Source organism: Protobothrops mucrosquamatus, unplaced genomic scaffold, assembly GCF_001527695.2.
Source record: "Protobothrops mucrosquamatus isolate PMUCROS unplaced genomic scaffold, P.Mucros_1.0 scaffold_125, whole genome shotgun sequence".
Lineage (NCBI taxonomy): Eukaryota > Metazoa > Chordata > Lepidosauria > Squamata > Viperidae > Protobothrops > Protobothrops mucrosquamatus.
In genome coordinates, this window is record NW_015386201.1 from 1,084,719 (window position 1) to 1,110,120 (window position 25,402).

A 25,402-nucleotide genomic window follows, 5' to 3' on the forward strand; every position below is an offset into this window, starting at 1 on the left:
AATGTAGAGTAAGGTCCCCGCCTTTAACAGGAACACCGTCTTTTAGTTTGCAGACCAAGAAAGGGTCTGAGAGGACCTGCTGTCCCCAACCAGCAGGTATGGGCACCTCCTTCAACTGGCTTTTCACAACTACACTTTTATTCATAACCCTTTCCTGAACAACTTCTGTTAGTTACACTTTTACTGTTACTGTTTTGGACTCAGAAGAGTCTGGGAGGACCCGACTGCTTCTTCCAAGCAGTGAGTATGCGTACCTCCTATCCGGGCTTTGCTTACAGACTCTTACCAGCTGATTGCCCAAATCCGATTCTCTCACTCACTTTTCCATTCCATTTTCACACAGCCTCTCCCTTTTCCCTAACAAAAGATCCTGCGCTCTGGCCCAAACCCCATGCTTTCCAGGGTCTGTCACTTGAACAGATCCTTTCTGCGGTTAGGAAAGGCCAGAGGGAGCAAAATCCAACTGTGATTGGGAAAAGAGTCTTCTCACTTACACACACAGACATACACATATTTCCCTCACTCCCCTGGGCTTTAAAGTTAAAATTTAGAGGCATTCACCTTCTTTCCAAAGCAGCCCTTGAGCTCAAACTCAAAACTCCCTTTGCTACCCTCGCTCCAAATGGGCAGGGTCTGGGAAGCCCATCCACAGAAACAAGGAATCTGCTGCCGGCAAGATGGAGCTTACCAGTCACAGTCCACTGGAGAGGTTAGCTTGAAGTCCCATCCTGGGTGCCAAATTGTTGAATGAAAAATCTTCATCAGGGTCCAGCCCAAGCTGGGAATAAACAAAATGGTGACTGCTTTAGAAAGAAGGTTGTAGTTTATTAAAGAGCAAAGCCCGACAGAAGTGTGGCTCTGGGAAAGCTGACCACATGTAACTGGGAGCGATGGGTCTTTATACCTTCTTGGGTTTTTGAGGTTGTTTCCTGTTCCTGTGGCATGAACTTCGACCTGAGCTTTTGAGCATGTCCTTTTGGTGGTGGATTAATCCTATTGTATCCTAATGGTCATGTTTTAGAGTTTGGGTGGGGGGTGTAGATTTTAGGGGTCTTTGTCTTTCTAATCTCATCAACTTCTAGCTTCCTGGCTCCAACCTTTCTGAAATGATTATTGAATTTGCATTTCTACAGACCTGGTTTCTGCTGAGTTTCTGGCTGGGGAGAGGGAGAAGTTTTTGCCTTTTTAAAAGATCTTCTCCATTATTCCTTTGGAGAAACATATTCTGCCTTTTTAATATCGCCCAAAATATTTCTTTCTTGGAGGGGGGCTGACTTCCCACAGTAACCACATTACAAAAAAGATGTTAAGACTTTGGAAAAAGTGCAAGGAAGAGCAACTAAGATGATTTAGCCTGAAGAGTAAAATATATGAAGAACGGTTGCAGGATTTGGGTTTGGCTAGTCTAGAGAAAAGAATGACTGGGGGGAGGAGGGACATGATAGCATTATTCCAGTATTTGAGAGGCTGCCACAAAGAGGAGGGGATCAATTTATTTTTCAAAACAACAGAGAGCAGGGCAGAAAACTAATCAAGGAGAGAAGCAACCTGGAATTAAGGAGAAACGTCCTAACAGTGAGAACAATTAAGCAGCGGAACAGCTTGCCATCAGAAGTTGTGGGTTCATCACTGGAGGTTTTTAAGAAGAAACTGGACTTGTCTGAAATAATTTAGGGTCTCCTGCTTGAGACGGGGGCACGACTAAAAGATCTCCAAGATCCCTTCCAGCTCTATTCTGATTGATTAAAATATTTTTATACTGCTGCTCTTATGCTTGCAAGGCCTTACTACAGTTGAAAACATCCCTAAAAGAAGGATTGTAGAAGAGGTCTATGAAGTAAGATTATCCAGAAAAAGGTTTTTATCTTCAATTGTATTTTAGTGATCTCAATGGGTCCAGCAACTCAGTTGTTAAGTGAAACCATGACTGTTTTTTCTGTAGGTTCTTCAGCTTTCCTTTGCTTTAATCTGTGAAAATCATAAATGCAAGGAGTTGCTTTTTTATCACCATTGTATTGGTGAACTGTTGCTGTACAAAGCAGTTGCTAAATGAGGACTGCTATATTCCTCAATTGCAATATTTATGATTTCTCTGAGTCTCTACTTGGCAGGAAGATGTACTATTAATCCAAATGCTTCGTTAGCTGTTGGCTGGCCTGGAGGATCAAGTCATTTACATGGGTATATAAAGAACAAAATGAAATACCTTAAGATGCATGGAAACCATCCAGTTTCAGTATCGTAGAAACCATTAGCATAGCATCAGTGTTGTTAAGAATAATTTGCCACATATATATCCTTTTTAGAAGACAGTACCAAAAGATCATATTATAAATTGGTGGGAATAATAGGAACCACCGTACTGCTAGGTAGAAGAGGCTGTACAATAAATATTTACTATGTTGAAAAGGCAACAATTTGTCACATACCTCATTTAATATTCAGTTATTTTATTAAATGTGATACAAATGCATTTCCCCTCATTTGATTCTTTAAAATAACTAACACATGAGGCAATTGTCTTTTGTAATCCATGAACCATATGGTAAGATTGAAAGTGCATGTCAATTTCACAGTTGTATCAAACCAATTTTAAGGGGGTACTAGCAAAAACTGGGAGACATAAACAATTATATAAAATTGTATGATGAAATATAAGTATAGGATGAAGCTTTTACCCTATATTCTCTTATTCACAAAATGGATATTCTGTACCTGTAGAATTCTTTGGTACTTTAATAGCAATAGTTATGGGCAGTGGTGGGGTTCAAATACCTGAACAACCAGTTCTATTATATGATGCAGGCCTGGGCCTCCAATGCCTAGAACGGACTTATGGAAGAGGTATCCATGCACTTCCGGTGGCCCATTCTAGGCCTGGGAGGCCTCCGAGGCCTAGACTGGACTTCCAGAAGCCAGCCGGTTCTCCAAATTCAGATAAATTTAGCTACCGGTTCTCCCGAACCGGTGCGAACCGGATAAATCCCACCACTGGTTATGGGATCCTAGTATCATCTGAAATGTGAAAGTAGCTTGTTTGTTTGTTTAAATTATCTCTGCAATGTGCTTGTGTAATTCTAATAATATTTGCAAAGATAGTGTAATCTTTAATCGCTTTTAACCTTCTACAATCCTATCCATGGACTGCATCTTTATCAATGCACAATAATATATCACTTTCACAAATATCTGCAAAGGAAAACCTTTGAAAGAATTGGAGATAATTACTAATGGCTTCTATTTTATCTTAGGTGAGTTATTATTTTCCCTTGAAGACTCTCTGGAGATCTTTCTTTGCTGCACTTGTTGCAGCCTTTACCCTGAGATCCATCAATCCATTTGGAAACAGCCGCCTGGTCCTTTTTTACGTGGAATATCATACCCCTTGGTACATGGCTGAACTTTTCCCCTTTATCTTGCTTGGGGTTTTTGGAGGATTGTGGGGGACGCTTTTTATTCGATGCAACATTGCATGGTGCAGGAGGCGTAAAACTACTAGACTTGGAAAGTATCCAGTCATAGAGGTCATTGCGGTCACTGCCATAACTGCTATTATTGCCTATCCCAATCCTTACACACGAAGGAGCACCAGTGAGCTTATCTCTGAACTCTTCAATGACTGTGGAGCCTTGGAGTCATCGCAGCTCTGTGACTACATAAATGATCCCAACATGACTAGACCTGTGGATGATATTCCCGACAGACCAGCTGGTGCAGGAGTATACATGGCTATGTGGCAGCTAGCTCTGGCTCTGGTTTTTAAAATCATCATTACCATATTCACTTTTGGCATGAAGGTAAGTTGGAAAATCAAGCATAGTTTAAGAAATGTGATCACCTAAGATCTGATACACTGAAACAAATATACCATTACAGCAATAGCACTTACTCATATACTGCTCCATAGTGCTTTACAACACTCTCTGGGCAGTTTACAATATCAACATATTGTCCCAACAATCTGGGTCCTCATTTTACTGACCTCGGAAGGATGGAAGGCTCAGTCAACCTCTGATTGTGGACAGAGTTAGCCTGCAATACTGCATTCTAACCACTGTGCCATCAGAGCTCCTTTTTTTACTTATCCAAGTAAAACTAAGGGGAAGATTGCACTAAAAAGTATATCTATTTATACCACATAAAATAGAGACCTAAATTGTTTACATTAAATCAGAATCAGAATAGAGCTGGAAGGAACCTTCAAGGACCCTTAATAACAGTTGGTTCTTCCACAGTGAACTTGCATGGTTGCCCCGCCACAGCCAGGACTCACCCGGTTACTTCTTCATCAAGAAGCAGTCTGAGAGCATCCGGCTATTCAGGGGAGCAAGAGGGTTGATTTCCAGAGCTTCCCCTTTCCCTGGGAAGTTTCTTCTGGCTTAGAAACCGTTCTAAGCCTAAAACTGTGGAGAATCTGCAGGGACCCTTCTTTCGGTGGAAGTCACAGTTACTGTTTTTGAGCCAGATTTTGCCTAATCTGTACTATACCTTTGGTTTTTCTTGCCTACGTTAAAACCTTGCTTTTCTCCACATTAAATTTCATGTTGTTGGATAGGGCCCATTGTTCAAGTCTGTCAAGATTTTTTTTTGGATCCTGAGCTTGTCTTCTGGGGTATTGCCTATTCCTGCCAGCTTAGTGTCATCTGCAAATTTGATGAGTTCCTCTTCTATTCCCTCATCTAAGTCATTTATAAAGATATTGAAGAGTACTGGGCCTAAGATGGAACCTTGTTTTACCCCACTGCTTTCCCTCCATGTAGATTTAGTACCATTAAGGACATCTCATTGAGTACGGTTTGTCAGTCTGGTGGTGATGTTGTCTATCCCACATTTTTCTAGCTTACCAAGAAGTAGGTTGTGGTCTACTTTGTCAAATGCCTTGCTGAAGTCTAAGTATACTGTGTCCACAGCGTTTCGCTTGTCTACTAATTTAGTCACTTTGTCAAAGAATGAAATAAGATTGGTTTCACATGATCTGTTTTTAACAAACCCATGCTGGCTATTAGTTATAATTTTATTTGTTTCTAGATGTTCACAGATCTGTTTTTTGATTATCTTTTCCAGTATCTTCCCAGGGTTAGGGTTAGAGTTAGGGTTAGGGTTATTGGTCTGTAGTTTCCAGGGTCTGTTTTTCCCCCTTTTTTGAAGATGGGAACCACATCAGCTATAATAAATGCTTTTTCATATGATTTATTACTACTTATTTTTAGGGCTTTTTATTTTTGCCCTTATTTTCTTTTCAACAAATTTGTCACCCACAACTTCCATAAATTTGTAGGGCAAGTATTACAAATGTTTGAAGAACAATGTAGATATTATCAGATTATTTGAAATGCTGGACCACTTGCTAGTTCTAAATGGTTTAAATAGGTTGTTACTGAGACTGAGTGTTTGATGATAAATTCATCTGCAGATCACACTGGTTTCCACAATCATCCAATGTTCATCAAAATGACAAAACATGCATTGTGATGTAATGAAGAAGCACTACCTTGATAATGTCAAGTACAAGATTGATAATATGAATTATAGAATGTGGTTAAGATAATAAATCAGAGAATTATTGGAGATTTCAAACAATTTTGGACTAATGGCTTCCCACATCTACAGCAAAATGATAGTTGTCCCTACTTGCTGTAGTGACTGACTTTTAATAGCAAGTGAGAAAGAAAAATAATCTCTGTAAGGCCATTAGAACTTGCTTGACATTAATTTTAAGAAAATATGGTTCAAAAACAATTTGGTATTTATTTCTTTAGCAATACCACTGATGAGGAGAATCATAGCAGTAATTAAAATTGTTTATTTTTTCATGCTATGATTCCTTCATATGTTGTCTCTTCTGCTTTTGCTTGATTAATTGTTGTGAATGGCAGAATTGATACCTATTATAAGGACCCACTTCAATCCCACATCTTAAGAAAGCAGAACTCTTGGAGACGGTTTCTTCCAACAGGAACTTTTATTAAAAATAGTTGATAGCAGGCATAATAGACAGGATCTGAGGGATTCCTTTGATACTTTAAAGTGTCCCCAAGCAAACTCCACCCCATAGTTCATCAGGACAGTTCAGACCGCCCAATCCTCAGGTATTAAGTCCATCGAGGAAAAGGGGAGATAACATCGGTCCAGCTCCAGTCGTAGCATGATGTTCAAGCAGCTCTTCGCATCTCCTTTTGAGACTGGAGAAATAAGCCAGGCTCCAGAGGTTGTATTTCTTTCTCTCCCCCTTTTCCTAGCTGACAAGTTAGGGAGAAGAAAGTTCATAGAGAGATACAGTGTAAGGAAGCAAATTGTTACCTTGTAGTGGGCAGTGGACACAGAGGCAATAAACAAAGCAAAAGGTTACATTGTAGCGAATAGAGGAAGAGAAAGCAATAACCCTGTAGGCATATCCCCCCTCCCCCTTGGGAGTATGGCAGAATCCAGGGAAAAGTGAGATTTGTTTTTAGATCAGAGGAGATAGATAGAAATAAAATAGAAATGGGTTCTGACATCCTGCCCCCCTTAAAAATAGGAGAGATCCACCTGTAGAGAAAACAAAACAGGTATAGAGGTTAGTCTGGTTTGTTGGAATATTCTGTATGAAACGTCTTTAGCAGTTTAGGTGCTCTGATGTGCCGTTTATGGACCCACTCATTTTGTGAGGAGGGAAGGTGTTTCCATGCTACTAGGTATTGAGTTGCCCCGTGATATTTCCTAGAATCTAAGATTTCTTTTATCTCGAAGTGTTGTTCTCCTTCAACCATGATTGGAGGTGGTGGTGGGGGATTTTTGGCCGTAAGGGCGACTGTTGTTCTCGTTTCAGCAAGCTGCAGTGAAAAATTGGATGTATTTGCCTGAGGTTTTTGAGTAGTTCTAATTCTACTGTTACTGGGTTTATGATTCTTTTAATTGGAAAAGGTCCTATATATTTTGGGCCAAGTTTTTTACAGGGCTGTAGGGATTTTAGGTATTTTGTAGACAAATATACCATTTCTCCTACAGTGAATGGTATGGGTTCGACTCTTTTTTTATCCGTTTGTGCTTTGTATGCTTGCCTAGCTTCATCTAAGGCTTTCCTAACTACTGGCCAGGTATTTTGTAATTGTGCTATCCATTCTTTCAATGATGGGATTGCCGGTTCGTTTGGAATTAGTTCTGGCATAGGGTTGAAACTTTGACAAGTGGCTACTTGAAAGGGAGTGTAGCCTGTGCTGGAGTGGACTGCATTATTGTAAGCAACTTCTACAAAAGGGAGTAGGTCCGTCCAATCCGTTTGCTGGAAATTAATAAAGCATCTTAAGTATTGCTCAAGTACTGAGTTAGAATGTTCTGTCTGTCCATTACATTGAGGATGATGACTAGATGACAGTCCCTGAGTGGTTCCTAAGAGGGATAAAAATTCCTTCCAAAATTCTGATGTAAATTGCACTCCTCTATCAGATATGATTCGTTGGGGTGCCCCATGCAGTCTGTAGATGTGCTGCACGAATAGTTTCGCTAAGGTTTTTGCGGTGGGAACCTTTTGGCAAGGGATAAAGTGTACTTGTTTGGAAAACAGGTCCATAACCACCCAGATGACAGTGTTTCCATTGCTTTCTGGTAATTCCACTATAAAATCCATGGATGTTTCTTTCCAGGGGGCTGAGGGTTTGCCACTGGTTGTAACAGTCCGGGCGATTTCCCTTGCAACCTCTTAGCAGCTGGCCACGTAACTTTCTATGTCCTTTTTCATGGACGGCTACCAAAATTGCCTTTTAATTAAATGTAATGTTTTTATAAATCCAAAATGCCCTGCTGATTTTGTATCATGGCATAGCTGCATGAAAGTGACCCTCTGGGTGGTTGATATATATAACTTCTCCCCTACCCATGGCAGTCCGTCCTTGATTGTGCACACGTGTCTATTTTTCTGGAATCATTCATCTGTTTCCAAGTTTTCTGGAATTCAATTTCGGTTTGGCTACCCAGCTGCGGCTTTATTTTAACTTGGGCTCTGGTGGTTACTGGCGCTGCCAGTTGTGGTTCAGGCATGAGGAGTTTAGAACTGGTGGCTCGTGTGCTGTTATATTGGGGCATGGGAGACAGTACATCTGCCAGGAAGTTCTTCCCCCCCGGCAAGTGTTTGAGCGTAAAATGGAATTGGTGAAAATGCTGGGACCAGCGGGCTTCCTTGGGAGTGAGCTTCCTGGGTGTTTTTAAGGCTTCCAAGTTTTTGTGGTCCATCCAGACCTGAAAAGGGATTTTATTCCCTTCAAGTAAATGGCGCCACGTAAGTAATGACCATCTCATAGCGTATGTCTCTTTTTCCCACATGGCCCAGTGCTGTTCCGTTTCGGTGAGTTTCCTGGATGTGTACGTGCATGGTTGCAATACCCCTTTGTCGTTTTCTTGTAATAGTACAGCCCCCACTGCCACATCGCTTGTGCCCGCCTGTATTACGAAAGGTTTATCTGTGTCTGGGTGCCTCAGTACGGGTTCAGCGGAAAAAAGTCTCTTTAACCTCTCAAATGCCACTTGGCATTCCATTGTCCATTTTAGTGGCTGGCTGGGTTTCACTGAGGATTCCTCCTTCGTTTTTAGTAAGTTTGTGAGGGGCAGGGCTATTTGGGTGAACGAAGGGATGAACTGGCGGTAAAAGTTTGCGAAACCCAGGAAACTTTGCAACTGCTTCCTTGTGCAAGGTGGTGCCCATTCTAGTACTGCCCTGACCTTCTCGGGGTCCATTTCAGTGCCCTGTGGGGATATGCAATAACCCAGGTAGTCTATTCTTTCCTGGTGGAATTCACATTTTGATAATTTGGTATGTAGGTGGGCAGCTCGCAGTTTCTTTAAAACCATTCTGACTAGGTTGACATGCTCCTCTTTGGATTCGGTGAAGATAAGGATGTCATCTAGATAAACCAGGACCCCCTTAAATAGGTGCTCCCTTAGTACCTCATTGATTAATTGCATAAATACTGTGGGGGGCCCTTGTAGTCCAAATGGCAAAACTTTGAATTGGTAGCATCCCATTGGGCAATTAAGTGCGGTTTTCCATTCATCCCCTTCCTTAATCCTAAGGCGGTAATACACTTCCCTTAGGTCTAGTTTAGTGAAAATTCTTCCTTTCGATAGGTGTGATAACATGTCCTTCATGAGGGGTAGGGGGTATAGGTTATTTTCACTGATTGCATTCAGGGCGCGGTAATCCACGCACAAGCGCAAAGTGCCGTCCTTCTTCTCTTTAAAGAGGACTGGGGCAGCTACCTTAGGCTTGGCAGTTTCGATAAATCCCCTTTCTAGGTTTTTATTTATGAATCTTTCCATTTCCTCCTTCTCTTTAGGGCTCATAGAGTATAGTCTGGGCTTTGGGAGTTTTGCCCCAGGCTTGAATTCTATGGCACAATCCGTGGGACGGTGAGGGGGAAGTTCATCCGTCCACTCCTCACTGAAAACTTCAGCAAGGTCTCGGTATTCCTCTGGTATTTCAGGTAGCCCCCTTTCCTCTCCCACCGATGCTTTCTCCGTTCCTGGGTTTGGTAGGGCTCCTTGGGGGTTTAAATTTGCACGATAACCCTTCGGGAAATTGAGTTCTGCTGTCCTCCAATTTACCCAGGGGTTCCATTTCTTTAGCCACTCCAGCCCCAGGATCACTGGGCATTCCATGCCTGGGGTCACTACAAACGTTATGTCTTCCTTGTGGTTCCCCAGGGATAGGTGGACTGGTAAAATGGCTAGGGTAGCTGGCACCCCCCTGCTATGGACCAATCTAACTGGCCAAATGAGATTGGTTGTTTCAGCCTCCTCACCGGGATGCCCAAGTTCCCCACTAGCGTCAGGCTAATGAGGCAGCGGGTGCAGCCAGAGTCTATTAAGGCTTTCACTTTGACAGCTTCGGGCATGTCACTGTCTTGAGGATGGGTGCGATGGGTCCACTTATCAGGGGTTCGCCCTCTCAGCTGTCATCTGAGGTGTCCACCACCCCTGTGGTGTAGGCTGGAGTTCCCTCCCCATGCTTGGCAGGCGGTGGAGACTCCACAGCCTCTGTTGCCCTCATGGTGGGTTCTCTTGGCTTGGCTGGGGACTTCCCTGATTTCCTGACCCGTGATCGGTCTGGGTTGCGCTGAGGGGCTTTCAAGCAGCATTCTACGGCGCAATGCCGCTCTCTCCTGCATTTGAAACAGCCCGTTGACTTCTTGGCCATAGCCACTGGTTTCGCTGGCTCGCGTGTTGCCTCAGGAGGTGAGCGGCCCCATGGATTTCCTTGGTGGTGCCTCTTCAGTAGGTTGATCTCTGTCTTTCTGTGCCAGGACATACCATTCATTGAGTTGGCGTGGGTCCCCTCGAGGCAGGCAAACATCATACAGGTCGTAGTTTAGACCGTCTTTGAAATGGCTAAGGAGGATGTCTTCCGGCCAGATCAGTTTGTTGGCGAAGGCCTGGAATTCTTGTGTATATTCGGCTACCGGGCGTCTGTCCTGCCTCACCATTTTGATTCTCTCACGGGCCTTTCAATCAGCCAGGGGGTCCTTGAATCGCTTTCTCAGAGAGGACATGAAGCAGTTGAAGTTGTTGAGCTCTGGGGTGTTGGAATCATGCAGGTTCACCATCCAGTCTGCGGCCACCCCATCCAGAGTGAATTGCACGATACGGATACGGGCTTTGTCACTGGGATGTCCCATCCATATTCTTCCATGTAGCTAAGGACTTCAGTTAAAAAGAACCCCAAGCTTGGCAGCTCCCCCCTGAATTTCGTGTCCAGCGGTGGGAATCTTTGGATGGATTGGTGCCTTCGCTGCTGATGGTATTGATGATCGCCATCTGTGGGTCGGCGGGGAGTGGGGGCTGCTGAAACGGTAGCTGCTGTCTTCACGGAGATCCCCGGGGCTACAGTTTCTGATTTCCCCTCAGTGTCTCTTCGGTTGTAGTCCAAGGTGTTGGTGTGGCCCTGGGATTCAGGGTGCTCCTCCACGAGAGAGGGTTCTTTTCATCAGGTCAATAGCTTTCTCTAGGATCCAGTTTGAGTGCTGTGTGCGACCTTCTTCCTCTTCGCTAAGGTGCAGGGATTTCTCCATCTCTTGCTTCCATCTGGGTTGGTGGCTGCCCCGCCTCAGGGTCACTTTCCCCAATACTTTTTCCCACTCGCCTTTCTTGCCAACGCCCATTGACCACCGAGGTTTGTGGTTGCGCGTGTCCACCACTTCTTCTGAGGAGTATGACGTCTCAGATCCCAACAACTGCCAGAGGGAGGGCTCCCCTTTCATGGTGGGTTCTTCATTTCCTGCCCCGTCATCCGACATTGTAGTTTTTGCAAAGTCCCCCGTTAAGGGTTTTCCTTCCAGGTTGACTATTACTGCAGATCCTGTCTAATGTAAGGACCCACTTTAATCTCACATCTTAAGAAAGCAGAACTCTTGGAGACGGTTTCCTCCAACAGGAACTTTTATTAAAAGTAGTTGATAGCAGGCATAATAGACCTGAGGGATTCCTTTACAGATCGATACTTTAAAGTGTCCCCAAGCAAACCCCACCCCACAGTTCATCCAGACAGTTCAGACCGCCCAATCCCCAGGTGTTAAGTCCATCGTGGGAAAGGGGAGATAACATCAGTCCTGCTCCGGTTGTAGCACAATGTTCAAGCAGCTCTTCACATCTCCTTTTGAGACCGGAGAAATAAGCCAGGCTCCAGAGGTTGTATTTCTTTCTCCCCCCACCTTTTCCTAGCTGACAGATTAGGGCAGGGCTTTTCAACCTTTTCACCTATTGTACCACTTTTAGGATATGGCGATATCTGAGTACCACCAGTCACCTAGCAAGATGTCAAAAACTTGATGACCCCCCCAAAAAGGAAAAAAGTGATGAAGTACAGGTAGTCCTCACAACAGTTTGCTTAGTGACTGTTCGAAGTTACAATGGCACTGAAAAAAGTGCCTCCCAAGCCACAACCGAGCAAGACACCTGCCTACCCGCCCGGCGGCGCTCTTCCTCCTGTCCGAGGTTTTCATTGTTGTGAGCATTTCTGTTGAGGATTGGCAGCAGGGGTGGGGTGGAGGGGTGTTTGGTTTTTATTCCCCCCATCTGCTGGGTGGTTGCAGCAGGTTTTGGTCACTTCACATGACCCTGGGACACTGTGACCGTCATAAATATGAATCAGTTGCCAAGCATCTGAATGTAAATCACAAGACCCTGGAGATGCTGCAACATTCCAGCTGATCAGCGCTTCTTCTGAGCTCAGCAGAAGCGCCAGGATCAGCGCTGAGCTTGAGCTGGAGCCTGGCGCTGATCCTGGCGCTTTCACTGAACCCTGACAGTCCCAAAGAAGTGCTGATCCTGGTACTTCCGCTGAGCCCTGACAGCCCTGCAGCTCCATCCGTCTCTCGCTCAGGCTTGTGCGGTACTGCTACCGGTTCAGCTCATTCCCCTCCCCCACTACCATTTTTCTAGGATGGTCGCGTACCACCTGCCAGGTGCCAATGTACCACAGGTGGTACCCGTACCACTGGTTGAAAAGCCTTGGATTAGGGAAAAGAAAGTTCAGAGAGAGATACAGTGTAGGAAGCAAATTGTTACATTGGGCAGCGGACACAGGCAATAAACAAAGCAAAAGGTTACATTGTAGCGAATAGAGGAAGCGAAAACAATAATTCCACAGGCATATCCCCCCTCCCCCTTGGGAGTATGGCAGAACCCAGGGAAAAGTGAGATTTGTTTTTAGATCAGAGGAGATAGATAGAAATGAAATAGAAATGGGTTCTGACACCTATCTTAGAAAATAGCCAAGGCATTAAGAAATGCAAGGTGTTAAGTCTCTGAGTGAACAAAAATAATGGAGTTTTCTGAAGTAATGAAACAAGAACATTTAGTAAGAAGACTTCAGTAGCCATTGAAATAATTTATTAAATCTAGAAATGTAATAGATTTATATTTAAAGTAAACTTTGAAATCACCATTAGCGTAGGTACTACAGGTAGTCCTCGACTTATGACCACAATTGAGCCCAAAATCTATGTTGTTACATGAGACATTTCTTAAGTAGTTTTGCCCCATTTTACGACCTTTTTTGCCACAGTTGTTAAGTAAATCATTGCAATTGTTAAGTTAGTAACACGGTTCTTAAGTGAATGTAGTTTCCCCATTGAGTTTGCTCATCAGAAGGTCACAAAAGGGGATCACATGACTCCAAGACACTGCAGCCATCATAAATATGAACCAGTTGCCAAGCATCCAAATTTTGATCATGTGACTGTGCAGATGCTGCAAGCATGAAAAATGGTCATGTCACTTTTTTAGTGCTATTGTAACTTTGAACGGTTACTAAATGAACTGTTGTAGGTCGAGGACTATCTGTATTAAATTGTGCTTGTAATAATTTGGTTTTAACTTCACTTTATGTTATTTGAGATCCCTTCAGGACTCTTTATACCCAGCATGGCTGTAGGAGCAATAGCTGGTAGAATTGTTGGAATTGGTGTGGAACAGTTGGCCTACCATCATCACGACTGGATCATCTTCAGAAATTGGTGTAGACCAGGAGCTGATTGTGTTACTCCAGGACTATATGCGATGGTGGGAGCTGCTGCGTGCTTAGGTACCGTATATTATTCTTTTGTTGCAATTGTTGTTCTGTATGATATAGTGCAGTATCTGTTTATACCCATACATTTTGCAGTTTAAAAAGTCATGAATATTGTACCTAAAGATTCCTTGGACTGAAGGCACCATATCCATTTGGGAATGAGGAAAACCAAGGCTGTACACTAATTCAATGAATGATGCCCCTGGGTATCATGCAGTACAACTGCAGAGCTGCCTTTGTGTTTTGGTTTATAGAAGAATGTTAACATTTTATAGTTGATTCCACTTATGAAACCGCATGTCAGGTTGCAAAAACTCAGAGTGGTATCTTCTATGACAATCCTACCCAACAATTTTTTTCTTTTGACAGGTGGAGTTACCAGAATGACAGTTTCACTTGTCGTGATCATGTTTGAATTAACAGGAGGACTAGAGTATATTGTGCCTCTTATGGCTGCAGCTGTTACTAGCAAGTGGGTTGCTGATGCTTTTGGCAAAGAAGGGATCTACGAAGCACATATCCATTTGAATGGCTATCCATTTCTGGATGTAAAAGATGAATTTACCCATAGAACACTGGCTACTGATGTTATGAGGCCCAGGCGTGGAGAACCTCCTCTTTCTGTCTTGACTCAAGACAGCATGACTGTGGAAGATGTGGAGACATTAATCAAGGAAACAGATTACAATGGTTTTCCAGTGGTGGTTTCTAAAGAGCGCCTTATTGGCTTTGCACAGAGACGGGACTTGATTCTTGCAATAAGTGAGTTGCATCTGTTTCATGTAGAGGTGATTAGATTTATGGGTGGCCTAGAAGAAAGTTAGGTAAGAAATGAATTGTGTGCAACAGTATTCTAAACTTAAAAGATCCCAATGTCCTCTCAGATCTTTGCATTTAATTTTCCCTTTGCAAATTAGCCTTTAGAAAATTTTGATTATTTTAAGAATAACAGAATGTTTCCTTTTTTGTTACTTTTTGTAACAAAAGAAGTATTGCAATATATATTAACAATTATATTCAGAAATAGATTGAATGTCTATACAACTCTTCTGTCTTCTTTTTCTTATTCTTTTCAAAGTTAAAGCAGAACTATAGTAAATTGATGCATAGAGGAAGGTGAGAGAGATGAAAGCAAACTCACTGCAATTACAAAACTAGACATATTTACCATAAGAAGACAGGGCAAAAGTCAATAATTTAAATAAAATATAATAAATTACATATAGGCTTGAAAGCTGCTTGGAGTATGATGGCAGTTTGGGATTTGCTAATTTTCATTTCATGGCTGTTATAAGATGAGTTTAAGTGAGACATATACAGTACAGCGCCAATGTGTTAGAAACTGACAAGGTTCTATTATCAGAGGTTAAGAGTTGATTTTAGTTCCATGATTGATGGAAAATAGTTCAAAGGGAGAGAGAGAAAAACTTGCACTGAAAGCCGCTTCTGAATATTAGCATCAAGCAAGAAATATCATTAGTTAGTCTTTGTTTTTGAACAGAGGATATTTTTTAAAAGCCTATTAGCGTTCTGGAGATTTTAGTATTCCTACACACTGAAAATAGAAGGAAAGTGAAATGGCTACATTATTCAGCAGTAATTGTGCTGTGATATTGCTGTGCACAGCCATAAGAGAGAAAGGCCAATATAATGATAATATGTGCTTCAATTAGCTGAAAGATATATATCAATACTGAGCTTAACGAAGAGTGTAATTTAAAAGTCAAATAGGCACTTTCCTAAAATAAGGTTTAAGCTGATTAAGTTTACCCGTTGGCAATCACTTCAAGAATGTGACATTTAATTCTATTCAATAATCATAGTGCTAAGCCAACAACAAGCCACAGTATGGTTTCATGTTATATATGCTACTATTAGACTTCGTAATCCTTTGCCACTTGCATCCCTTCCTAAACTCAGATTCCCTTCTATGTTCAAACTAATTAGTTTGTTGTTTTATCCAAATACTATCAACAATATTTTGCTCTTTCACAAGATTTTATTCCTTTATTCAATCTTCTGGACTGCCCAATATGCAAATATGACTTCTGAAAGGCTTGTCTGTGTCTGGAAAGCAATTGTTTGTGAACCAACAGATGAATTGGGTGAAAGAAAGCTTGTGAGACTCCGTTGTAAGTTGCTTCAGAGCCCCTACAAGATACTGCTTTTGTATACCTTTCCCAAATATAAGATAAAATAACCCTAAACAGGGTTAAAGATAAATGATGGTGTGCATTGGCTCTACATTTTTCAGTTAAAATGATTAGGGGTATGCTCCAAGTCCTTTCTATTGAACAGTGTCATCTGGTGAGACCTAACTGGTGAACCTTCCCTCAAGAGCTGGAGGACCCCTAGTAATTTAAATTCAGGAAGAGTATGTAAACCTGGCTCTTCTGTCAATCACTGGGCCAAGATGAAAGTTTAACACAGTGTAATGTATTGTGTTAAACTTATGGAACAGTTGCAGAGATTTTTGCAATGACTGTTAGCAGACCACGTGGCCTGCTAGCCAGACTTGCTGTCTGCAAGGTTGATTAGTATGCATTTGAGCGGGAGAATATGGTGTATTCCTTGGCTGACGCCGCCCAAAGCTGAATGTATAAATAGGGGTGGAGCCATGGTTGTTAGTTTTCTGTTTTGACCTTCAATAAAGAAGTACCTGTTTACTACTGCTGCCTCTTCAATGCTGAACCAAGCAGAAAACAGAACATTGGTGATGAAGGTAGGATCGTGCTGCCGCAATTCGAAGAGCTGAGTCTCTACGGGGAAAAGGCCTAGCAAGTGCTTGGTCAGAACGGAGTTCCACCCCCACCCCCCGCCCACTCTATCCTGCCAGTATGAAAACACTGGAGGAGAGTGCTTCCAAGGACCAGCCCTGGAAGTCCCACGGAAGCCTGCGCAGCACAAGGCATTGAAAAGGCCGCCAAAGACTCACCATGGCGAAGATAGGTCGACTCTCAGAATTCGATGTTGCTCATCCGGAGAGGTGGAGCTCCTACGTTGTGAGGGTTGAAAATTACCTACGTGTTAACCAGGTTCATGAAGACGGGTTGAAGGTCGCGACACTGTTGTGTGTTTGCGGTCAAGCAACATTCAACATTGCAGAAAACTTGGTTGCACCAGTGCCACTTGAGTCCATTGCATACACAGAACTGAAAAAGATGCTCAAGGAACATTTTGAGTCTATGCTTTCGGTCATCGCTTGGTGACACGCCTTTGAACAGCAAGACCAGCGGCCCGGCGAGTCCACCGCCGATTTCATAGCTGCCCTTTGCCAAGCTGCACGGCCATGCAAATTCAAAGATCTTGAAGAAAGGCTGTGGGGCCGCTTAGTTTGTGGTCTAAGGAGCCGAGAACTACAACAAAAGATCTTTGCTAAAGAGACTGTCTCCTTTCAAGACGCGTTGAGGGAGATAACAGCTGAAGAAGCAGCTGGCGGAGCTGTTAAGGCCTTACAGCTCTCCAAGAACCCCCCTTGCTTGGAGGCCATCCACCACGAGGACGTCGAGAGGGTTGAAGATTCTGAATCGGACCATGAAGTCGATCGGTTGCAGCAACCCCCGGATAGAAGGTCTCAACGGCAACCTGACAAGGTAGTTTCCTTCCTTCGGTGCATCAGGTGCAGAGGCTGTCACAAACGGGCTGACTGCCGGTTCCGCACAGCAACTTGCTGGGCATGTGGCAAGCAAGGCCACATTGCCGCCGTTTGTTTGGGTCGCAAAAAAGAACATGGATCAGAAGATTTGCCTCAGAAAGATACCGGGGTCCCCAGTCAAAACCGGGTGGGTTTTTGCACGAGTAGAAGGAGCATGTGTAGGACAGGCGCCCATTGCCCACTCAGGAAGAAGTTACACCTCAAAGTCAAGTTGTACAGGGTTCCTTCTGACATGGAGTTGGACACGGGTTCAGCTCTATCGATAATCTCCCAAACAACACTCCAGCAGATTTGAAGTAGAAGCGGCAAACGAGTTAAGCTCAGGCCGTCGAACCACATCTTAACGGACTTCCAAAAATTCCTGGGTAAACGTAAAGGGGGAGGCCATACTTGGGGTGCAGTTCAGGAACTTTGAGGGTCCCTTGGATGTCGTAGTTGTTGAGGGCAACCACACAAGCCTAATTGGACTTGATTGGTTTGATGCTTTGGGAATTCAGGTGACTGGGTTAAATAGTTTGCAAACGCCGAGCCTCTCGGCAGTGTGTAAAGAGTTCGCTGATGTTTTCAGCTCAGAGTTAGGGGCATAAAAAGGGCCTCCAATTTCCCTCCGGCTTGACCCTAAGATAGCACCGATTAGGATTAAGCCTCGTCGGGTGCCTTTTGCCTTGAAGCAGAGAATCAATGCAGAGCTGGACAAACTGTTGCAGCAAGGCATTTTGGAGCCAGTGGACAGCAGTCCATGAGAAACTCCCATTGTCACGCCACTTAAGGCCAACGGAGAAGTTCGCATTTGTGCCGACTATAAATGCATGCTAAACAAAGCTCTCCAGCAGCACTCCTATCCAGTGCCTGTGGTCAGCCACATCTTGGCTTCACTACAGGGAGGTCGCATTTTCACCAAATTAGATTTGGCACAGGCCTACCAGCAGCTGTCGGTGGACGACGCCACAGTGGAGGCCCAAACCATTGTAACCCACCGGGGAGCCTTCAAGGTGCAACGGTTACAGTTCGGGGTTAATGTAGCCCCTGGAATTTTTCAGACCGTGATGGAGCGCACGCTCCGTAACATTCCAGTTGTATGCCCATATTTTGATGATGTCCTCATAGCTGGGGAATCAGTCGAAAACCTCGCTGATAGGCTCTGGGCTGTTTTGTGGCATTTCCGCGAAGTGGGGCTGAAGCTCAAACTGGAGAAATGCAAAATTGGAGTCACTTCCACAGAATTCTTGGGGTTTCATATAGATGCCGAAGGCATTCATCCTGCTGAATCCAAGCTCAAAGCAATTCAGCAGGCACCCAGTCCCAAGTCGAAGGGAGAGCTTCAGGCCTTCCTGGCACTCCTTAATTTCTACCATGCTTTCCTCCCCACAAGGCCACAGTGGCAGAGCTGTTACACCGGCTCTTGGACAAACAGGCCCCATGGAAGTGGACAAGTGTCCACGAGAGGAATTTTGCTGCACTTAAAGCATTGTCCTCAAATGCGGTGTTAGCTCATTTCAATGAGCAGTTGCCAGTCTGCATCGTGTATGATGCATCCCCTTACGGATCGGAGCTGTGTTAAGCCATCTTAGGGCTGATGGGACACAAGTCCCTATAGCTTATTACTCCAAGGCTCTTTCTGTTGCAGAACGCAATTATGCACAAATAGATAGGGAGGCATTGGCCATTGTGGCTGGCATACAAAAGTTTCATGACTTTTTGTATGGCCGCCACTTCACGGTCTTCACTGACCACAAGCTGCTTGTGGGGTTGTTCACTATGAACAATCAGACACCCCAAATTATCTCTCCCAGAATATTGAGGTAGTCAATAATCCTATCTGCTTAGGACTATTGCCTGGTTCACAAACCGGGTAAAGAAATGGGCCATGCTGACGGCCTTAGTAGGTTGCCTCTACAGCTATTAGAATCAGATCCTGCTCCGGCCAACCACATCCTGGCTATCCAGGATTTGCCAGAGTCTCCCCTCAATGCAGAGGATGTTGCTGCAGAAACAGCTACTGACAACACATTGAGCTGCGTGTTGAATTGGGTGCTCAGGCCTGAAATGTGTTCTAGCTCTAACTTCCAGAGTTTCTGGAAAAGGGAGCATGAGTTATCCACCTTTAAGGGTTGTGTCCTGTGGGGTAGCAGGGCAGTAATCCCGACCTCACTGAGGATTAGAGTCCTTGATTCTCTGCATGAGGGACATCCGGGCATAGTCTGGATGAAGGCGCTCGTGCGTAGCTACCTCTGGTGGCCTGGATTCGATAAAGACATCGAGGCCCAGGTCCACAGGTGTCACATTTGCCAGCAGTCAAGGCCAGAAATGCCACATAGATGGGAGACCACACAAGCCCCTTGGTCAAGGATTCATATCGACTTTGCTGCCCCCTTTCAGGGGCAACTCTTCCTCATTGTTGTGGACAGTCACTCCAAATGGCTAGAGGTCATTCCAGTGTCCACTATGACTACTGCCAGGACCATCCAGGTGCTGAGGGGCATCTTTGCAACGCATGGGCTCCCAGATGTCATAGTCTCAGACAATGGAGCTCAATTTACGTCCTCAGAGTTTCAGTCCTTTTTGAGGGCAAATATGATTAGGCATGCCACTTCGGCTCCTTGTCACCCGGCCTCTAACGGCCAAGCAGAACGCATGGTTCGCACAACAAAGGAATCCTTGAAGAGGATCACCCATGGCAATTGACATCACAGGTTGGCAGACTTCCTACTCTGCCAACGCACAACGCCTGCACTTCTACGGGCAAGAGCCCAGCTGAGCTAAGATGGGGGCACCGTCTGATCACAAAGCTGGATTGCCTACATCCAGACAGGGTTGCTTCACAAGTGCCGCAGCCTAAGGCACCGAGGCACTTTCAAGTGGCTGATCTGGTTTGGGCACGCAATTATGGATCAGGGGCACTGTGGGTGGTAGCTGTGGTTTGCAAGGTGTCAGGGCCGCTCTCATACGAAGTGGCCCTGGAAGACGGTTGTGTACTCCACAGGCACATTGACCAGCTGCGTTGGAGGTTACCACACCACTCTTCTGCTCCTGACTCTGCTCTCGGGGGGGGAGGAACACAATCGCGATCGTGAATCTGAGTCTCTCAGCGAAAGCGGAACATTGCGCTCGCCAAATGGGGGTTTGGCCAGCGAGGCTGCTCCTAACTCAGGCACTGTGTCCATGGGACATTGCTCTCAATCGGCTTTTTACGCCGCTCCTACCTCAGGCATTGCGCCAACAGGACATTGCTCTCAATCGGCTTTTCATGCCGATCCGGTGGATTCTTCTCCACCGCAGAACTCTGGCTCGGGCCTACCGGAACAGGCCGGCCATAGGGAAATGGACAAAGACTTGGGTCTACCAGAACAGGCCAGCCTTCACAAACCGGCTTTACCCGTATCGGACGGGTCACTCAGCCCCGGTCTGCCGAGCCTGGCAGGTGAGCTTGCAGATCGGGAGCTAGCAGCAGCTCCGAGATGCTCGGAGCGGGCGAAAGGCACACCAAAGTTTTTGAAGGACTACTTGAGGTTTTTGTCACTGCAAACTTAAAATGCTTATGTATTTTTTAGTGCAAACTGAAATCATTTATGTAGGTTCTTGGAACTTTTGATTGTCTATGTACTTAAATGTATGTGCCTTCTTACAACCTGCAATATTAAGTATTCTTAATATTGACAATGTATTGTAAGGACTTTTGTACCACTGAGTGCCATTATGCCCTTTTGAATGTATGTGATCTTTGAACAACCAACAATATTTTGTAAGTGTCAAAGAACTAGGGGGGAAGGGTGTAATGTATTGTGTTAAACTTATGGAAGAGTTGCAGAGATCTGTGCAAGGACTGTTAGCAGACCACGTGGCCTGCTAGCCAGACTTGCTGTCTGCAAGGTTGATTAGTATGCATTTGAGCGGGAGAATACGGTGTATTCATTGGCTGACACCGCCCAAAGCTGAATGTATAAATAGGGGCGGAGCCATGCTTGTTAGTTTTCTGTTTTGACCTTCAATAAAGAAGTACCTGTTTACTACTGCTGCCTCTTCAATGCTGAACCAAGCAGAAAACAGAACACACAGCACATGTGAATTTGGGATAGAGTATTCTGGTGCCTTGGGTCTGTGTCCTGGTTTAATTTTGTTCAGTTTTGCTTTTTGTTGTTGTGAGCATCAGGATTGAATTGTAGCAGCCAATCTTTTAAATAAATGAATACATTTTTATTTATTCCTGTGGAGTTGAAGAGGCTTTTGAGGATCTCCTTGAATCTGCTGTCATATTGAATGTAGCAGAAAAGTTCTATTAAATGATACTGTCACAATGAAAACTACAAGGCTGCAGTGATCCAGTTTCAAAGGGTTAGGATTATTCAGAATTTCATTTGACACTTTTAACAAAATGCACTGTTCTTGGGCTTGTGCAACAGGTATAGAGGCAACTGCAGAAGCCCAGGAGAAATTAGAGATTCTTATAGATGAAAATCTTGCTTGCTCTGAAATATCTTCTCTCTGTAGCCTTAAGGTAAGCAGCTTGGTTTGTGACCAGTGAAAGCAGAAATGCAGCAATCTACTTCATCTCTTCTTCTTTGCTCCCATTAAAGGAATTCAAATCAGTTAATTTGAACAACAGGGACAAAGTCATCTTTGCCTCTTTTTTTGAGACTTTGTAGTTTGTGTGAATGCATGCAGATGGATTTCTATAGGTCTGAAGCTTATGGCCTCAGATATGAAAGGGTGCTGATCATATAGACAATGTGGTATTCTAGAGAAATTATTTTATATCAAAATTATCCCTAAAAAGGGGAGCTGGGATAAATCTGGCATCAGCATTAGTGTGCTGGGACAGATGCACTTACTAACCATCCTGATCTTAGAAGAACTATTAAATGATCAGAAAACAGTAACTATTTTTCTCTTGAGACAGATGTGCAATAGTCCTTATATGTCTGACTTTTTCATACAGAAAATGCAAGGCAGTGCCAGGATGGCGTAGTAAGCAATTCAATTGTATATTTTACTGAAGAGCCTCCAGAGGTCCCTGCCAATAGCCCTCATATGCTGAAGCTCCAGCGTATTTTGAATCTGAGCCCCTTCACTGTCACAGACCACACACCAATGGAAACAGTGGTAGACATTTTCAGAAAACTTGGACTCAGGCAGTGTCTTGTCACACATAGTGGGTAAGTATATAAATTATTTTTGTTTTTAAAAATACGGTATTTCTGTTGAAGGGGAGGGGCTTATTTTTTGGAAAAAATAATTCCAATCCTCTCCATATACATGTAATGTTAGACCTGGAAAATGAGCTGGCTTGGATTACAAGGGATTCAAGTCTGTGTTTATAAACAAGTAGCAATGCAATTTTTGAAAAATAAGTTAAAACTAAAGTGAAATAAAAGAAGGTACAGGGTGCCTTTAAGCCCCTTCATAATTTTTCAGTAACAATATTAAAGCAAGAATGTAAGGAAAAGATGCCATTGAAATAAAATAACAAATGCCCCAAATTATTAGCTACCGTATTAATGCTGTTTATAATTCATTTAGCTAACAAAGGCCTACCCTCTAGCTGAGAGCATAATACATAATACATAAATTCATAATACATGTATGTAATTAAGCTTCATATTTTGGTAAGCTACTGCTAAATATGTATTATTTTAATCTTTAAAAAAAACTATTGCTGCTAAGGAGAAATGCCAGCCACATGTAATTGTTAGCAAAACTTTTGCTAACGTTTTAGCTTTTATCTAGACTTACAGTAAACACTTATGGAAATCCCTGCATGAATGATGCATTAAGGGAATTAACTAATGGTTACATTTTGAGAACATGTATTTTCTTAACAGGGATGTTATTATTTACTATTAATGTTAGTACTATTTTTACTATTATTATTATTATTTAATATATTGTAAAAAGTGATGGCTATTGCTGGTCTATGACCGTAATAAAGTTTATTATTATTATTATTATTATTATTATTATTATTATTATTATTATTATTATTATTATTATTATTATTATTATAACTAATGGAGTTTTATTTTTTTACAAACTGAAAGTCCATGGGATTTATAAACCTATAACAAGGTAAGGAATGAAAAAATAAGAGACAGAAGCTAAATTGAATGAAACAGACCCTTGAATGTAGAATATGTCCCTCAAAAGCTCAATCATTCTGGAGCAATGAGGGAAAGCAAGATGCAGTGCTGGAAGTGGTGAAGACCTACTGAAGCTATAAACCAAGGCTAGAGGAATATTTAGTGCTTTTTCCAATTTCCTCATTGGCTGAAAAGTAGACAGATTCTGTTTTTGATAAACAACATTTATACACTAATACTTATAAGGGGCAAAAGTTAGGAACCTGTCCCGCCAACAGTTTCCATATCAGTACAATTAAATTTCACATTAAATTAATGACAGTGTGTTGCCTTATACTATTCTGATAATATGAAAACTGTCAGAGAAGGAATATTCATAAGAATAATTTAAGTCAACTGAAATTAATGAAAACTTATTGCCTTACACTTAGAAGAGACTAAATGCCTGGGACATTGTGAATTTGACCCAGTCATAGAAAGATGCTGCAAACAGAGCAGTATCTAAGTGTAGAGAAGACAGGAAGGCTATTTATTTGCACAACAAGCTTGAGGGGAAAAACTGAGCCATTTGGAGCCAACAAAAGTCAGTTTGTTGGCCAAACAAGCTTTGTTGTCTTTGCCCAATGCCATCTCTGCCCTTTTAGCCAATCTACACAGTGGCACTCTTTGATGGTGGCACTAGAGCTGACGTAGAGTCCCAGGGCCAGCTGTCATTGCCCCCAGGTATCTATTTCATCCTCAGTAGCCCCTCCTGCCAAGATGTGCCATCACAAGTCCCATGCCATGGCCAACCTCCTCAGTGCCACAGCACTGTTTAGAACAGTAGGGTCAATTATTTGAGGCATTGGACTGTTATAATTAGCACTGATTATTCAAAGGGTTTTGTTATCAGGGTAACTTAGTAAGTCTGTATTACATACAGTTAAGATTAGCTTGACTATTAATTTTACTTATATTTTTACCATTGTTTTTCAGTTTTCTTAGCAGCTATAGCAACCCCCCTCTAAAATAATTGATAAAAACTCATGATAGATAGAATGAACATATATTTGAGAACTTCAATCCTTTTGCATTGAAGCATGCCTGTGAGAGAAAGGGGAGAGCATATAATTCACTGGTTTTGCATGAAGCTTTCTTTAAATGTGATGTATTGGCATTCAGGTCACAGTTCAGGAGCCTCTGCCTTCAAGGTTTTTGCAATACTTTGATGTATCAGCCTCTTTATGCCCTGCGCTGAGCTTCTTCTGCTTTGGCCTGGAGGATCCCAACAGTTTCTGGAAATGGTTTGGGAGAGGTGATGTAAAGTTGGACAAGTTTGAGCCTGCTCAAGAAATAGCCTTAACTAAGTGCATTGAGGAATGCAGCTGGGTAGAATGTGGTATCTTTATCCCTTTGCCAAAGGCTGAGAAAAATGTAATGAAAGCTCTGTATTCATAAAAGCAATGCATTGTGACAAATTTTTTTTTCAGTTCATAAATGCAACTCATTCTTTTTTTAAAATTCCCATTTCTTCGTTTTTAAAAAAGGGAAGAGCAGGGTGTCTTTTTGAAACTGATTGTTTTGTGTTGTAAGTTTTACCTGCAGCAGAATTTGAAAAATGAACAAGACAGGCTAATGATTAATCACAGTTTTGTTTCTTTCCTTTCCTTCTTCTCTAGGAGGCTGCTGGGCATTATCACCAAAAAGGACGTGTTAAGGCATATGGCTCAAATGGCAAATCAAGATCCTGAATCCATCATGTTTAACTAGGCTGTTCCCAAGGCTGTTTTCCTAGTTAAAGGAAAAGATTCCTATTGAACTGATTGAAAGGAATTCGAATAGCTCTTCATTTTTTGTTAAAATAAAATTTAAATTAATACAACTTTGTTAAGAGCAGAACCCAGGGAAAATTATAACAAACTGAATATTTGAGTTGTTGGTAAATGTATTTGAAAATTCAATTCAGCTATGGGCTGTTTTTCCTGGCAACATGTTTCCTGGGAACATATTGTCATAAATACAGTCCTTACCATGGCACATTTTTCTCCTTGTCCTGCCTATCGTATCCCATTAATATAAATGCATTTATATTATTTTTATCTGCGTTAATCATCTTTACAAACATTTGGGAGCAGAGAGAAGCCATCATCTTGA

The 25,402-nt window shown here is 42.9% G+C and overlaps 1 protein-coding gene across 1 annotated transcript in view; it reads left to right on the top strand.

Annotated features, from left to right (window-relative positions):
• The window catches only part of CLCN4 (chloride voltage-gated channel 4), a 103,375-nt gene extending 78,284 nt beyond the window's left edge, over nucleotides 1–25,091 (top strand). The window contains exons 7-11 of the mRNA XM_015817149.1: nucleotides 3,252–3,797; nucleotides 13,366–13,552; nucleotides 13,910–14,302; nucleotides 22,132–22,348; nucleotides 24,928–25,091. Coding sequence (XP_015672635.1) covers nucleotides 3,252–3,797; nucleotides 13,366–13,552; nucleotides 13,910–14,302; nucleotides 22,132–22,348; nucleotides 24,928–25,018 — 1,434 coding nt within the window. The 3' untranslated portion in view covers nucleotides 25,019–25,091. The remainder of the gene's footprint in view (nucleotides 1–3,251; nucleotides 3,798–13,365; nucleotides 13,553–13,909; nucleotides 14,303–22,131; nucleotides 22,349–24,927) is intronic.
• Nucleotides 25,092–25,402: the final 311 nt, after the last annotated feature.